Source organism: Montipora capricornis, chromosome 8 (assembly GCF_036669925.1).
Source record: "Montipora capricornis isolate CH-2021 chromosome 8, ASM3666992v2, whole genome shotgun sequence".
NCBI classification, from domain to species: domain Eukaryota; kingdom Metazoa; phylum Cnidaria; class Anthozoa; order Scleractinia; family Acroporidae; genus Montipora; species Montipora capricornis.
In genome coordinates this window covers 30,726,791-30,744,227 of record NC_090890.1, presented here as the reverse complement: position 1 = coordinate 30,744,227, position 17,437 = coordinate 30,726,791, and the positions used below count along the sequence as shown (strand labels likewise).

The window sequence follows — 17,437 nt, the reverse complement described above, 5'->3', positions numbered from 1 at the left end:
ACTTCTAGAACTTTCTAAATTAGTAATCAATCTAATTATAGAAAGGTTACAAAACACACCGATTTAGAAACGCTTACGTACAAACCTAAATATAAACAAACTACGAACTTTCGCGAAGCTTCTAGACAGTAACGCTAGTCACGCAATGCTATTTTTCGTAACACTCCAGTTTTCCCCTCTCCTCAATAACCAACATGATTTGATATGTATTAATTTGATTTGATTTCATTGGCGCATGACCCCACAAACTATTCAGCTTTAAACATTATCATGTGAAAATAAAGTTCTATTATCGTCATCATCATCATCATCATCATCATCATAATTCATTATTATTATTATTAAGAACCATTCTGCCCATTCAATGAATTTGATCCTGGTAGTCCCTGGTTCAACTTCTCAGCTGCACTTGTAATAAATTATTAACCAACTGATTTGCCTCCACCCACTTGGGATTCTCAAAGTTGTTGTTCTGTTCTGTATATTATTTTCATTGGCCTTGAAAAGCCCCTATAGGGGAGTGGTCAAGAGTATGTATGTAAGCATTACCAGTAATTTTGTGTTTTGTTGGCATCATCTGAGTGATCTGCGAGGTGACAACGCTTCGTAATAGCTGACAATAATTTCCTCAAGGATGAAAAGTGATTACTAAAAAGCTGGCCATCAGGACATTGATTATGCAATGTACCAACCTGTCTTGGATTGAAGGAATATGGTTTTATAGATGGGATCTCTGTGGCTGAACTCAATTGCCGTCATTTCTACTGGATGTGATCCTTTCCGAGTGTCCCAAAAGCCTGTGTGATAATGAAGTAAGTCAAAGTAATTTTCAGGTTTTCGTTCTATAAATGCCTTCTCTTTTCAGATTTTTCACAGTTTTCCTTTAAAAAAAATAGAAAAACATCTACTGCTCTTAGTTGTACATGCATGGTCACTATATGCTTAATTAAACTCTCAGATTCAAGTGATTTTGTTCAGGGTATTATTACTTGCTTATTATAATTAGCTATCTATTACCAAGTTGTCCATTGTAGCATCCACCAACAAGAATGTGAGGGTCCTTTGGGTTGTATTCCAAACAAACCAGTGGTGACACAGGCTTCAGGGCAAGTTCTGGCTTATTGGGATTTTCTACAAAGAAACACAGAAAGTGTACAAAATAGACCATTTTACAGTTGTAGGTAAGTGGAGGTGCGGTGGCCTCGTGGTTAGTGTGCTCGACACCGGATCGAGTGGTCCGGGTTCGGGGCCTGGCCGGGGACATTGTGTTGTGTTCTTGGGCAAGACGCTTTACTCTCACGGTGCCTCCCTCCACCCAGGTGTATAAATGGGTACCGGTGTAATGCTGGGGGTAACCCTGCGATGGACTAGCATCCCATTCAGGGGGGAGTATAAATACTCCTAGTCGCTTCATGCTACTGAAACCGGAGATAAGCGCCGGCCTGATGAGCCTTCTGGCTCTTAAGCAGAGACTTTACCTTATAGTTGTAGGTAAGTTACCTGGCCTATGAATGGAAGTGAGGCTGCCGGTGACCCTGTTTTGATACAAACCTCTGTGCTTTTGTAATGTTAATACGGACTAATTAGAATTACAACAACACAATTTGCATGATAAAAGCAGTCGGGGCTGTATCAATGCAAGGTCGCCGGCAGCCTTGCAGCCATTCATAGGCTAGGTCGCAGAGCAAACAACTGTAAAATGGCCTATTTATCTCAAATATTGTCCACCAGATTACATGTACAAGAGGCCTTGTAAGCATGCATTGAAAAAAAAAACCAGTTTGGAACTTCAAAACCATTATTTTATTTAATATATGTAGCAATTTCATGCAATCTTGTTCTTCTTCAGTCCTCAATAAATAATAATTTTATGTGTTTTCCCTTCCATCATTCACAATAGTGGAGCTGGTTGACTGCCCATGTTCAAATTTGCTTTTGGTCTTTTTCTAAACTACCGACTGCACCTTTATAACAGTCAGCAGCTGTGATTATAGAACATTATGCAAATGAATTAAATAGAGTTTTGAATGCTTTTGAACAATACAGAAAAGGTATAGTGTTGAAGATTATATAAATTATTTTTATCCAGGCTTTACAAATTAAAGTGATGTTCTAAGAAAGAAAATCTGAAGGCTTCAATTTTTGATGGCCTAGTGCTCAAGATCTGACTGATTGTCAAGAAAACATCAGAAAAGAATATTGTACTCCATATGAAGAGCACATTGCAAGAAATTTGATGTATACCAATGTCCCAGATGTATGAATCCATGGAGGCTTCTCCTGCAAGTTTTTGAAACTCTAAAATGGAATAAGCCACAGCCAGCTTTCTTGTGCTCTCAGGGTACCATGACAGACTAGTGGCAGTCCGCTTCAATTCATGAGGATCTCTAAAATGTTCACAACAAATCTATCATTGAAACGTCCAAAACAATAGAGATACATGTAATCTACGCCCTTAATTAAATCACAAAGTGTACTTTTACACGTACCATAGCCTTTCAATGTTAAGATGACTTGTGTCTACTATAATACAGGTAAACAGAGAGTCAGGCAAGAAGAACTATAAGCAGTGGTAAGTGTAAATCGGTGGTTACTGACTTTTACTGCAGACCCTTCAATGCAGAACCTCCAAGTGTCAGGATTTATGAAGGCTAATTGATTTACATTGTGAATGTACTAAACAAAACTTGCAGGAGGAATAATTTAGCAGACTACTGTTACGTATAAATAAACTTCAATAAACTCAAACCAATTAAAACTGGTTTATTAACTCACTGACTCTAGAGCCACCCATCAGTGACGAGTAAAATCGTCCGGCATTAGACAGAGTAAAATCTAGTACCGGCAAGTCAAGTCTAACTCCCAGGGTTCAATGGGTTAATGGGTGAAGGAGAAGGACTTAAACCATGAGCACTTGGAGGAAAATTGAAAAGTGAGAAACCAACAAACAGAGTTGCAAGGTTGTCAGGGAGGTTCACAGAGCTAAGGTGGCTTAAACTGCTGTATGTTTCATAAAGAGGAGTTGAAAAATGAGGAAAGTACAGTACTGCTCAAAGGTAAGTTGACAGTCTCAACTCGATCCTCGAAACTCGATTCTCATGTTGTGAAGTTAGAGACGTTCAAGTTTCGAGATGCGAGAATAGAGGCAAGAGAATCGAAAGTTGAGAGTCGAGAAAGATGAAATTTGGAACTCGCATAAACTCGAAAAAGAACTTGAGAAAGCAATTTAGTATGTCTCGAAGAAATGAACAATTCCACTAAAAGAGCCTTTGTATGCAATATTCATGTTGACTCTAAGCAGGCTTTCAATGTTCTCGACTGGAGAGAAAAATATTATCTTCATTATATATCCTTCTGCATGTAGAATAAAAACCTTGCGATCTTATTTACCATATATGTATTTACTTTTTCTGAAAAAAATACATGAGTTTCCGATGCATTCCATCTGGGCACAACAAACTAGTGAAATGACCACAGACATGTAATTTATCAGTCTGGGAGTAATAAGGAGCCTTGAAAGTACTGTATGATAATTATCTGCTAAACAAATACATGATGATTTTTGCTTGGAACTAGCTTAACTTTTGATACCCTTGGAACTGGGCAAATTAAGACATGACTGGTAGTTACACTGTGTAAACAAGCAAATGAGTATTAAGAAGGAAACAAACCCACCTGAATACATTGATGGTTTTGGCAGAAGGTGGATCACCTGATGTGTCTGTATCAATATCTGCAAAATATTCCTCATAGATATCTAATGCATTGTTTTGTTTGATGCAGTGTTCCATGGTCTAATCAGAGAAGAAGAATAAAAACAACCAAACAAAAAAGTTTTGGTCAGTGCATTCACATTTAAAGTTTATTATTATTTGAATAAACTGACATGAAATCTTGCAACATTGCTATTCATGGCAGACAAAATGAGTATGAAACAACTAAGGCCACCACTGAAGAATGATGATGATGATGCTGTTTACATTTATTGGTTGTCAATGACCAACAAATACATCAATAAAACTAGAATTGGTCAAAAAATGATCCTTCCAAGCCTCACTGATTAAGCGTCAAGTGCACCTAAGTTTAAGTTCACATTCCTGACAGAGAGTACACTTACATTTCCAAGTTGCTGAATGGTATTCATGTAGATCTCATCCTTTTCCACCTTTTTCCTGTATCTGATGGTTTGTTCAACTTCAGCAGGATTTACATCCTTTGGCCATCCTCCCTCAATGTGGTTTATACCCCGACTCTCTGTTTCAAACCGCTCTGTATTCACCTAAAGCAGAGTGCAAGTGAAAGCAGGTGTTATAGGTACATAAAGATGATTTGTAGCTCTCAAGAAAGGAACTTAGTACTGCTTTCATTTTATTAGGGACGAAAGTAGTGAATAATTATGTTACGATCACAGCACTTTCTGTAATAAAGGTTCATCAGAATTCATTATAATTATCCAAAACCTCCGTTTAGTCTGTTAAGTTTCACTCCACTGGGAGTGAGGCTCAACAGACTCTAACGCCAGAAGATTTTAGTCATGAACTGGGGGTGTCCTAGCTAGGACACCTGAGGAGTGAATGGGTTAACTGTCAGATGATCATCATCACCTTCCAAAGTCAGTGTCCTTTTTGTGTTTTATTCTTCCAAATATTTAATGGATGTACATTTGAAAATGATTAAATTAAAAACTTTAATCAAGGGAAAATTTGGATGACGACATGTTCATTTAATACTGTAGTGTTTCCTTGTGAATTTATTGCGACGATCTTTAAAGATCTAAAATCATCGTGAGTACAGGGTATCTTCAATGTTAGCAAGCTGATCCTGACAACTTGTGCGTAAAAAGCTCGGGAAAAACAAATGTTGTCACAGTGCTGAAAGGTAATAATATTGCAGTAACTTAAAAGAACCTCACGCTGAGAAAGAAGCCGAGAAAAACCTAGCCTGCAGAACAGGCGAGATTTCTTCGAGCGAGCGCTAACATCGTAAAAAGTTGACCCGCCATCTTGAATTTTTCATGCAGTGGAAGACTGGAGAGGGTAATAAAGTCTTCTCATTTTTCCCCTCCCCCATCCCCCACTGTCTAACAAGGCGCAGTCTATAAAATGGCGGTCGCAAGTCGATTGCCCCAACAAGCGCACTCGACCGGCCCAACAAGATGCCTGCACTGCAGGCTAGGAAAAACCTAGCCTGCATAATATGAAGCAGTAAAAGGGGATGAAAAGAGGGAGGCAGAGCCAAGAAAGAGGTGAGGGAAGACTTGACCTCCTCTTCCCAGTCCCCTTCCATTCCAGCACTCGCTCTGCCTCTCTCTTTTCCTCCCGTTTCCCAGGCTAGTAAAAATCAGGATCAAATGGGGGCGCAAACTCATGGATATGCAATGAAGCTCTTGACACTGCTCTATCACTGAGCTAAATTACCTGGGAGCTGGTCAATAACAATTATTATATTATTATTATTATTATTATTATTATTATTATTATTATTATTATTATTATTATTGTGAGTTCTTCCTGAAAAGTGAAGGAGAGCTGAACATATGACAGAAATTTAAGAAAGTCATAGTAATGACAGCTGTGGATATTGAATGATTTTCTTGGCAAAATATCATAATGGTTTAAACAAAGTTATTATCGTGAGCAACTTAAACTTAGGTTTTTTCTATAACTGTAATGACCTTAGAAGATGAGAAGGTTGACAACAGTCCAAGGCAACCCGAAGGCACCGTTTTCATTTGCTTCTACCGTATATCACAGCAGGGGTGGGTGCTACTCCTCTCCCATTGCATGCAGTCAACTTGTCTCCAGTTATACCAGTACAGGTGTCATTACAGTGAAGTTAAAGGAATGTTAGATCCTCTTTGAGTACATCAGGTTAATAAGCTTTAATTTGTACCTCATGCTCTGACATTTCTTGGACACACTGAATACCAGTGTCACATGGATTCTTCTCAATGTAATCCTGAAGCAGTTTTTCATCTGGAGCGATATCTACATGAAGCTCAGCTTGGCGGTCTGAGAAATTACACTGGCGACCAAATTCACTCCTTTTCTTTGTGTACACATACACAATCTCCATTTTGTATTTTTGTGTGTGAAGAAAAAACCTGGAGAAAGAAGCTTTTGTTTGGTATTACACTCAATTTCAAAAAGTACTTAAATCTAATATAATTTTATTGGGAAACTCATAAACTAACTCATTTTCTTTTTGAACAAAAATGTTCTCGAAATCGAGTTCAACGCAAAAGGGTCTTGAACCATAAATTAAAATCAGGGATCAACAACAGAATCTTAATGTCGCTTCATGCAACCTACGTTTCAGGCAGGACTTAAGCAAGTTAACTTTCATCTCAGATTTCTTTATTTTTTACCTAAATACGGTCTACTTTCGATTCAGCGAAGGGCAAAGTGTTCAGAATAGATTATCGTAATGAACATACCTTCAATCTGCGGGGAACATGAATAACCAAGAAAGACAAAAACAATCCAATATGGCCGAACTTGTTGACGTCTTCTCACCAGGCAACGCAAGCAGGCCTGGTTACGATTTTGACCTGGCTACAAAGTCGCATAGAGATTTTTTTAAACCGGCATTTGCTGATTCAAATGCAAACCGCACTAAATTTTGGCGTAGTTTTGTTAAATATATCCACAAAATACTGTCGATGGATTGGTCCTAAGGTCCATCCATCTTCTATTTCTTATTCTCGTTGGTCTGGTACCGGACAAAGCGTAGAAGAAGTTGTAAAATGGATGGGAAAACATGCCCCTGTGTTTGCTGTTAATGGAGAAAACATCACTGTTTTACACGAACCAGATCAGTTCTATGCCTCTCTCAAGGTACCATAGCTTCGTTTTTTTTAATACATTAATTGTAATTTTTTAACACGTTTGATTTGTTTTGGCTTAGGATAATGTCAGTAAAGCTAAAGAAAGGATTGTTTTGGCTTCACTTTATCTTGGTACAGGAACCAAGGAGCAACAACTTGTAAGTAAGCTGAAATGCATGTTTTTTGCGTGTTTTTACTTAATTTGCCATAGTATTTTGATGGACGGATCAACCAAGAAGTCAACAATATTAATAAGTCAATTATACATAATCAATGATTGATTATTGTTTGAGGAACACATATCAGTTAGAAAGTCAATCAATCAATAATAATAATCATCATCATCATCATCACTTCATTGAAGTCTCAAGGTTATTTAGCCGAGAAAGAGTGCTCTACTAATTGGGGAGACTACAAAGCAACTGAAATCAGAACAAATGAAATCAAAATTAATGATGGTTTTTGAGGAGAGGGGAAAACCGGAGTACCCAGAGAAAAACCTCTCAGAACAGAGTAGAGAACCAACAAACTCAACCCATATACATGTATGGCATCAAATCCGGGAATCAATCCTGGGGCGGCCACGTTGGTGGAATTTTAAGGGAAGGTGAGTGCTTTCACCACTGCACCAGCCGGGCTCCCTGCTGCAGCTCCCCACTCCATCCCATGAATCAATCAGTCAAACTAATCAATCAAGACAAGGATCAGCTGTGTCTCAAAAAGAATGCGAGTAGGTGGCACCACAAGTGGTGAAGGGCTTGCGCCTCTAGAGGGTTCCATGAGTCTGCTCGTCCAGAATTTCTTTTTTTAAATTTGGGCCTCCCTTGAACAAAACTTGGCTGGCCAAGGTTTGTGTGCTGTGGTGCATGTTTGTCATTTGTTATCATAAAATTTGGGGTAATTTCTCAGTCAGAGTAGGCAGCTGATTCAAGTGAAAGATATGTGGCAGGTGATTTTCCTTAGCCTTCAGCTCTTATTTTACAGCAGAAGATTTTTCATTACAGGTTGATGGCATTCATGAAGCTGTAAAGCAATCTGCAGCAGCAAATAAGTCTTTGAATGTTGAGATCCTTTTGGAGCACACCCGTGGATCCAGAGGTGAACAGAACTCACGCACAATGCTGCTTCCGCTTCTTCAAAACTTCACTGATACTGTTAAAGTTTCATTGTATCATTCTCCAAGCTTGAGAGGACTCCTGAAGCATCTTCTTCCTGAGCGCTTCAACGAGACAGTGGCTCTGACACACTTGAAAGTCTACCTGACAGACACGACCTTGATTATGAGTGGGTGGGTACTAATAAAATTATCTAAAACATTTCTTGAAAGTTTTGCAAGAAAACAAAACCAAGTTGCAGTAATTATTGGAGTTTCTCTGTCGTTGACTCGGGAGCTAATCAGCTGAACCACGACTCAGATAACAATAATCATTGTTACATGTATGTTTCAGGTCTAACAATACAGGTTGGTTATCCGCTGAGCCTAAGTTGTACATGTAGTTCAACTGCTTAGCTCCCTCAATGGCAGAGAAACTCCAATAATTACTGCAACTTGGTTTTGTTTTCTTGCATCACTTTCAACACAGTCATGTTTTAGATGATTAATTAATTTTATTATCAAATTCTGAAGTAGTGGCATAATTATGACATTTTGTGTGATTTTAGATTCCTCCAATGCTTTGTTTTGGCTTTTGTTTTGCTAAGGATTCACTTGAAAAGGAATATTTTGCATGATTTATTTCAAGTGTATTGGCAAATCATAAGACCTTTTAATTTTAATACTGTACTTCAGCATTCTGTTGTATCCTACATTTCAAGGCCTGGGTTCTACATTGAACTCATTTATTTAACATAAACAAATGAATAGTCTTTAGGGTAAAAGTAATAATTTTACTTTCCAGGAGAAGGAATATCTATTGGTACTATTTTTTTTATGTTTCCATTTGTTTTTGGTAGGGCAAATTTGAGTTCTGATTACTTCACCAATCGGCAAGACCGCTACATTGAAATAAAGAATTGTGCACCCCTGGCAGACTACTTTCATGGACTCGTTTCGACTGTGAGATCATTCTCTTTTCAGCTTCAACCAGACAACTCCACAATATTAAGCAAAACTTTTCCTTTTCATCCAACACAAGGATTTGATGATGGCGAAAAGTTCAAGGTCGAGGCAGGAAAGATGTTATTGACATATTTGTCACAGCAAAAAGAAAAAAACTCTTTGAGAAATATAGAGTGCACAGCAAAGGGTAATTTTGACACATGGATAGTGCCACTAGTTCAAATGTTTCCTTTTGGAATTCGTCAGGATGAGTTTGTCACGTCAGAGTTACTAAAGAGTGCAAGTGATGGCAGTGTGATGTGCTTGGCATCTGGTTATTTTAATCTGACAAGAAAATATATTGACAACATATTAAAGTCATCTGCTAAGTGTGAAATACTTACAGCACACCCAACTGTCAATGGTTTCTATGAAGCAAAAGGAGTAGCTGGTAGGCCTGTGAATTTTTCTGATTGACATACATTGTAAGTTGAGGTTGGATAAGCAGTGTTCTTACAGAGGACTGGCTGTTTCCTGTGGTGGAGCAATGTATTTCTTATGTGCACCAATCTTCCTAGGATGAAACTGCTGTTGGGAAAGTTGTGTTGATATTCCAAGTGGAAGGGATAATCAGAAGCCTGAAAAAATCCAGACTGGACTTAAACCCATGACCATGCTACATGTATTGTGCTGCACTAACTCTACTACATGTATCTGCACCGTCAAGCGATCTCGCCCCAGTTGTTCAAAAGGTGGATAACACTATCCACCAGATAAATCACTATCTGCTGTATAGCACAAGTGGTTTCACTATGACTTATGTATTCACTGGTTAGTGATTTATCTGGAGAAAGCACCATCCATTGCTTGAATATCTGGGGCCTGGAAGCTGTAATAGGTGAATAATTATGTGATAGAGCTATGGGTTATAAGATGAACTTGCAAGTGACCATGTCCGAGATGGCTCGATAGCTGGGATGGTGGAGCAAGTTCAGCGCAATTGCATGGTCCTGAATTTGAGTTTCGTTCAAGCCTGGATTTTTTTCATTCCTTTTTACAACTGCTCTAGTGTTTTGAAACTGGTGGTGAAACTTTGGCTAGTTTACCTGGGATAATAAAGTAAATTAAAAGGAAATTTAAAGTAGATATGGCCCAAACAGTTTCCTTGAAAGGGACCTTGCTCAGAGGCCCAGTATTTAACTTAATAAATAATGGAATAAATATACTAGACCTCTGCGCAACTCTGTTTAAGGTGATTCCCGAGTAATTGAACTTATAGATAAATTTCCGATGAAACTTTGTACATTGTTGTAAAATGTCAAGGAGACGATAAAAATGTAATTAGAAAAGGGGGGTCACCATGCTTGTTTCCATGGTATGATGCTGACGAATACGGCTATTTGAGCTACTTTGACAATTGCTGCGCACCCTCAATGTTGGACAAATTTTGCTCGATTTTAAAAAAATGTAATCCAATGTATAATGCAGAGCCTGGTGTCATTCTCTGGTTAATTCAAGTATGTTCCTGAAAAATGTAATTTGAATGCGCTTGTGAGTACTCAACACTCCAAAATAGATTCAACTTTGGTGTGGGCTGTTCAATGAAATTGCCAAAAAACTGGCCATAGATTTTTGCTGATTTTTTCACTACTCCATGAAGACATCGATCTCAGCAAATACATGTATATGATATAAAAAATGGGAGTCACTGTACTTGTTGAGGAGAAATAGCCATTCCTTGACAGTTTAGGCTTGTCATCAACGGAAAACCGCCATTTTATCAATTTGTCCGCGCTACTGCACGCGCCAACAATGCAAGAAATTGCGCAATAGGGTTGCACAATGCAAAACCAGGGAATCACCTTAAAATGTTGTGGTTCAATTTTTTTCTTGGTTTAAATTTTTTCAAACCAGTCCAATTTGGATTTTCTTTGTTCCATATTCATTGTAATAATCGGAAACAAAGGAAAATCCTAATTGAACTACAGTGTTGTTTGGAAAGTTTTAAAGCACAACCCATATATGCATCACCACTAGGCCATAATTTTAGTCAGCCTCAACCTTAGTAATCTTGTATATTTTTCTTTGTCTATAGGGGGAATACCTCATGCCTACACACTACTTTTGCATGATTTCTTCAAACTCATCCTCAAACGCAAGCAAGCACATCGTATCACTGTATATGAATACGTACGCCGTCACTGGACCTTTCATGCCAAGGGGCTCTGGTATTACCTTGCAAATAATGCATTGCCCAATTTGACTCTGATAGGCTCTCCTAATTTTGGACATCGATCTGTTTACCGTGACTTGGAAGCACAGGTTGCCATAATTACAAACAATTGTGACCTCAGGGAAGCCCTTCATGAGGAGCAATCAAGGCTTTGTAGAAATGCAAAGAGTGTAACCAGTGAGACCTTTGCATTGACTGAACGTAAAACGCCATTTTGGGTATATTGCATTACGAGATTAATAAAGAATTTCCTTTGACAAAGTGTGAATTTGTAGGTGAATGAATAAAAATAGTAAAATACATGTTGCTCTTATTTGAAGTTGTTGTGCCTCGAAAGGTCATGTTGATTAATGGGACTGCACCAGGGATGAGGATACTCCCTAATATGGGCTATAATTATAGGTATCTATGGCACCAAAGAGTATGGTTTTTTAGTGGTTTTGGTATGAAATAAACTATCGATTTTGCCCATTTTGGTCTGACAAAGGGTATGGTCTGTGCGCTCAAGTCATAAATTGGGTATGTTTCTTAGAAGAAGCTACATGTAGTTCTTCATCATTAGGCATAAAGACTAAACAAAAGCCGTGCTCAAATTACTGTACGCCAACCATGTATGGTTGGTTTAATATGTATTTCCCCGTTAATCTGTCACGTAGTCTTCTGCAGGGCCCGGTTGTTCAAAAGCCGATTAACGCTAATCCCAGATTAAAAATTAACCAAGAAGTTTATTTCTCTATTCCCAAATGCTGTTCAACGCTGATATTCGGCAAACCTTTACATCGGAGGAAGTCAATCTTGAAAAACGAATAAGCAAAAGAAAGTTTCACCCAAAAGTGGAAAACGTGAAACAAAGTTTACGCTAATCCTGGATTAAGTTAATCGGCTTTCGAACAACCCGGTCCTGTGGTTTAGCCTAGGTACTTCGTGTATCCCCTATCATAATGTATTTAAATTACAACACATTCCCGCGAGTACCACATATACACCCATGAAGTACTTACCGTGGTTTAGTGGTCATTGCGATTGCCAAATTCCCGGCAAAGATCTCATGTTTATACCCACCACGAGTCCCCAACTACGTAAGACACGCTAAATTATTTAATTTTCCAATATTCAGTCATCCATATACATTTACTTTCATCTATATCTATTTACCTCCATTTATAAAAAAATTATCATCATCGGTATTAATATACATTCACTCCTGGTCATTTACCATCATTTACCTTCAATCACATTCATTAACCTTCACATACTTTCATGTACCTTCAATCAGATATCTTCATTTACACTCATATACCTTCATCTACCTTCAATCACGTTCAGTTACCGTCCTTTACCTTCAATCACGTTCATTTACCCGTCATTTACGTTCATTTGGGTTCATTTACCGTCAGCTACATTCATTTACTTTTATCTACCTTCAATCATCAGAATCATGCTCATTTACGTTAATATACCTTCATTCACTTCCAACTAAGTAATACGAGGAAATTTTGAATGCGCTTATTGCATAGAGATGTAGAGCTTGACTTTCGTAGTAAGAGGACAGGTAATATGCAAATATAAATATCGTTATTCTCTTATTTACAGGATTATACCGTTTCTTTGAGACGAGAATTACAGCGAAATGAAAGCACAACTTTGTCGCGAATTTTCTATGATAAAACTTGTTCAGAAATCCAAAATCTACAGCACACACCAGGCCTACTCCTAAGTATCTGGCTACTGAAATCATTTACTCTGGCCGCGCCTCAGCCATTCGATGAGGGCCAGTCTCGTGCTTCTTAAGTTGCCTCGCCCATGCCCAAAAAGAACTCTGGGTAATTATGCCATTCCATGACAAGGGAAGACTCCCGATTCTCATTTTATAGTTTTTTTAAAAAGTGTCGGGCCAGCCAGTCCTACCAGCACTTGAAAATAACGCATCGTTGGAAGGTTTTAGCTTTCAAAACTTGCCCAGTTTGTGTCAGTAGGTCCTGGAATTCGTCCACAGAAAGGCCTGAGAGACAACTTCACTCGTGAACCGCCATGTTTACAACAGAACATTTTAGGCGTCCCAGTCTGCATGAAACCATCTCTCGCCTCTGCCTGAGACAAGACCAGACACGCACGGTTCTTACGTTACGTTTATGCCTAAAAAATCAACTGAAATGTCAATTGCTGGTAAAAAAACAAAAACCAGCATTTTAATTTTTTTTGGTAGGCTAGGAATCGAAGAGCCAGAACATTTGCGCATGCGCTGACGGAATGTTTGAACAAGAGAGAAAAACGCAGTACCTCCAGACACCGGCGCTGGAGCGTCGTACCAAACGAGTCATCCCGGGATTTCGGCCCGTGCGATCGCTTTTGGACGCAGTTGGCCCTTCGCTGCTTTCTGCTACCGACCTTGCCTCCCGGTACAGCATTGAGGGAGAGATATGTCGGCCCCTAAACCATATGTGACAAATCCCACGCCTACTCACAGCTCCAAACCGCCCTTGTCAATATATCGTAAGAATTAGATGGCGTATATATTCAAGTGAAAAGTCATTTTATCTGTCATATGGTAAGCACTGGAGTCGCAGATTACAAACTGTGCGCATGCGCCCTTCTAAAGGTAACATGCTTTATTTCATCTCGAATTTCCGAATAACTGCAAGAGCTAATATCTTCGAGACATTACATTTACAGCTAAAATACATAGCATATACAGATGCCTGCTAAATACATAATATTTAAAGATATATTCATTAAAAAGAAAAGCCGCTGTACAAAATGCGGCCCTGGATTCTCTTTTAAAACCAGTAAACTCATAGACACGGATAAAATCAGGTAGCGCATTCTGAAACTTAGCTGATACGTAAGAAAAAAGAGAGCTAAGACCATAACTGGTTGTTCCAGGTTTATTGAGGGACACAACGTAATTTCCGTGAAGATCATGCAAAAGAAGGGGACGGGGGAGAAAACGTATTTTTCATATAAGCAGAAAAACCCTTTTTTTAAAAAAAAAAAAAAAACAACAACAACAACAACAACAAAAAACATACTTTTATCAAGTAATACGAAGAAATTTTGAATGCGCTTATTGCATAGAGATGTAGAGCTTGACTTTCGTAGTAAGAGGACAGGTAATGTGCAAATATAAATATCGTTATTCTCTTATTTACAGGATTATACCGTTTCTTTGAGACGCGAATTACAGCGAAATGAAAGCACAACTTTGTCGCGAATTTTCTATGATAAAAACTTGTTCAGAAATCCAAAATCTACAGCACACACCAGGCCTATTCCTGAGTATCTGGCTAGAAATCATTTCCTCTGGCCGCGCCTCAGCCATTCGATGAGGGCCAGTCTCGTGCTTCTTAAGTTGCCTCGCCCATGCCCAAAAAGAACTCTGGGTAATTATGCCATTCCATGACAAGGAAAGACTCCCGATTCTCATTTTATAGTTTTTTTAAAAAGTGTCGGGCCAGCCAGTCCTACCAGCAAAATAACGCATCGTTGGAAGGTTTTAGCTTTCAAAACTTGCCCAGTTTGTGTCAGTAGGTCCTGGAAGGCCAGAGAGACAACTTCACTCGTGAACCGTCATGTTTACAACAGAGCGTTTTAGGCGTCCCAGTCTGCATGAAACCATCTCTCGCCTCTGCCTGAGACAAGACCAGACACGCACGGTTCTTACGTTACGTTTATGCCTAAAAAATCAACTGAAATGTTAATTGCTGGTAAAAAAAAAAAAACAAAAACAAGCATGTTAATTTTTTTTGGTAGGCTAGGAATCATTTCCCCGGCCGTGCTTCAGCCATCCGGTGAGGGCCAACAGAGTATTTTACGCGTCCCAGTCTGCATGAAACCATCTCTTACCTCTGTTTTCTTTCAAAGGGTTTTCTTTACCCACATTACCCATATGATGCCAGTCTGGGGGCTTCTGTGGACGAAGATGGCCCAAAAAACCACGGATAAAATGATTACCCTACCAGATTAAGGCGAACTCGCCCGCTTTCTGAATACGAACTAGACATTTGTCTCTTGATGTTCATACCTGAGCCTACATTGACCCAAAACAGCAGATGTTTCAATGCGTTCTTCTTGCGGACTTGTTACGCGGACCCTTACACGGGGGATCCAAGTTCTGCAGACCGTTTATCGCCGAAAAAAAGAACAAGCACTTAGTACTTAAAAGGTTAACAAGAGAGTGATACAAAGAGTGGGGAGTAATAATCATGACTGCCTCTGTGATCGGCCGCAACATGGCATCGTTATGAAAAGTTCCTGCAACATTCATGACAAATTCTGGAACATTACCTTTATGTCTATCACACGAATGAAAAAAGCCAAACGCTTGGAATGTTGTAGGAGACAAAGTTAGAAATGTCCTCTCCAATTCTCAGGTCTGTGCGGTGCATCGTTTCTGAGTTGTTTGTCGAATCATTTCCCGCAACTTTGAAGAGTTTTCTATGAAGGATGCATTCCATCTTGTCTGTAACTGTTATATATTGAATATGGCATTGGTTTGTAAAATAGAGCTGTTGTTGGCTTTGTTAGAAGAGGGTCCCAATGGGGTTAACCGCTAACCGTGACACGTCAACAAAAGTTAACCGTTAGTTGTGATAATGACAAAAAAAATCAAGACCCTTAGCCGTGAAAAAAAATAGAATTTAGCGTGACTTTTTTTACTTTTAAAAGTGGAATAGGGAGTGTTTCGAAGTATTTAGAGACTTCAGAGCACTCGACACCGTTTTACCTCCTTTGCTTTTCTCGTGGACATTCCATCTCGATAGGCTTGTCTGACAAGACAAAACAAGTCCCAAATAACCCCCAACAAGAGCTGAGGTAAGAGAACGGATCCCCATGCCCCAGTACAGTTTTTAAAAATCTGTTTTTGGTTTCGCAAAGCTATTTTAAGTTCTCGTTCCCAACGTCAAGCATATTTAAAATTTCATTACGTCATTACAACTGGCCAATCAGGTGCCTCTCTAAAAATAGCTGCGTAGCTAAGATTAGATTTTAAAAAACTACCATTGGCCCGTGTATGGGGGATCCTCTCTTGCACCCAGTTGGAGGTCTTGACAAATAGAGCGGTTTTCAATTGAGTGTCGAAAGTAATTAGATAATTACTTTGGTTTATGATTACTTCACTCAGTGATTGGTTCAAAGTTCTCGCGCCATTTTTTCAACCAATCAGAAGTGAAACCAAAACCAATCGTGGCTCACGCGTGCACATTTTCCCGCGCTTTGTTTCGGCTACGTGTAATTACTTCGAGTTTTGATTGGTTTGCCGGATTGTCTAAGTCCTTTTTCATTGGCCAAAGTAATTACTTTGGTTTTGGTTTTACGACACTCAATTGAAACTCGCTCTATGTAAGTCGCATTCTGATGACCAATGACTTATTCTTTTCAATGTGTATTAACACCCTACTAACTAACACAGAGAACCCCAAAAAGCAAAACAATACCTTCATTTTCAAGCGAAGGTAGATGAAGGTAAATGAACGTGAATAAAGGCAGATGATGGTATATGAAGGTAACGGAAGGTAGATGAATGTGAATGAAGGAAGATGAAGGTAGATGAAGGTAAATGAAGCGGGTCACGAGATGAAGGTAGATGAACGTGACTGAAGACTAATGAAGGTAGATGAATTTAGATAAAGGCCGATGAAGGTAGATGGAGGTTGATGAAGGTAAATAAACGTGACTGAAGGTATATGAAGGTAAATAAACGTGAATGAAGGTAGATGAACGTGAATGACGGTATATTAACTAAGGCAAATGAATGTAAATGAGGGCAGATGAATATGAATGCTGGTTGATGACCATGAATGAAGGTAGATGAAAGTAGATGAATGTGAATGAAGGAAGATGAAGGGAAATAATGGTAGAGAAAGGTAGATAAACGTGAATGAAGGTAAATGGAGGTGAATGAAGGCGAATCAAGGTAGATGAAGGTAAATGAAGGAGAAGAAGGAAAATGAAGGTACATGATGAATGTAGCTGAAGGTGAATGAACGTCAATGAAGGATTATGAAGAATTAAGGTAAATGAACATGAATGCCGGAAGGTAAATGACGGTAAATGAACACGACTGAAAGTAGATGAAGGTATATGAGGGTTAATGAATATGACTGAAGATAGATGAAGGTATATGAGGGTTAATGAATATCATTGAAGGTAAATGATGGTAAATGACCAGGAGTGAATGTATATTAATACAGATGATGAGAAATTTTTATAAATGGAGTTAAATAGATATAGATGAAGGTAAAGGTATACGGATGACTGAATTGTGGGAAACTGAATAATTTAGCGTGGCTTACGTAGTTGGGGACTCTTGGTGGGTACATGCATGAGGTCTTTCCCGTGT

At 38.8% G+C, this 17,437-nt stretch overlaps 2 protein-coding genes across 2 annotated transcripts in view; one reads left to right on the top strand and one right to left on the bottom strand.

Moving 5' to 3' along the window:
• Positions 1–6,529, bottom strand: part of LOC138014601 (dynein intermediate chain 3, ciliary-like) — an 18,632-nt gene extending 12,103 nt beyond the window's left edge. The window contains exons 1-7 of the mRNA XM_068861726.1: positions 6,437–6,529; positions 5,893–6,103; positions 4,118–4,279; positions 3,676–3,794; positions 2,245–2,387; positions 1,018–1,131; positions 693–797 (exon numbers count right to left, since the gene is read on the bottom strand). Coding sequence (XP_068717827.1) covers positions 693–797; positions 1,018–1,131; positions 2,245–2,387; positions 3,676–3,794; positions 4,118–4,279; positions 5,893–6,075 — 826 coding nt within the window. The 5' untranslated portion in view covers positions 6,076–6,103; positions 6,437–6,529. The remainder of the gene's footprint in view (positions 1–692; positions 798–1,017; positions 1,132–2,244; positions 2,388–3,675; positions 3,795–4,117; positions 4,280–5,892; positions 6,104–6,436) is intronic.
• Positions 6,486–11,399, top strand: LOC138014602 (CDP-diacylglycerol--glycerol-3-phosphate 3-phosphatidyltransferase, mitochondrial-like). Its single transcript, XM_068861727.1, has 5 exons — positions 6,486–6,836; positions 6,907–6,984; positions 7,831–8,114; positions 8,780–9,315; positions 10,960–11,399. Exons 1-5 carry the CDS (start codon positions 6,603–6,605, stop codon positions 11,352–11,354), a joined length of 1,527 nt encoding a protein of 508 aa, XP_068717828.1. The 5' UTR covers positions 6,486–6,602; the 3' UTR covers positions 11,355–11,399.
• The last annotated feature ends 6,038 nt before the right edge of the window (positions 11,400–17,437 follow it).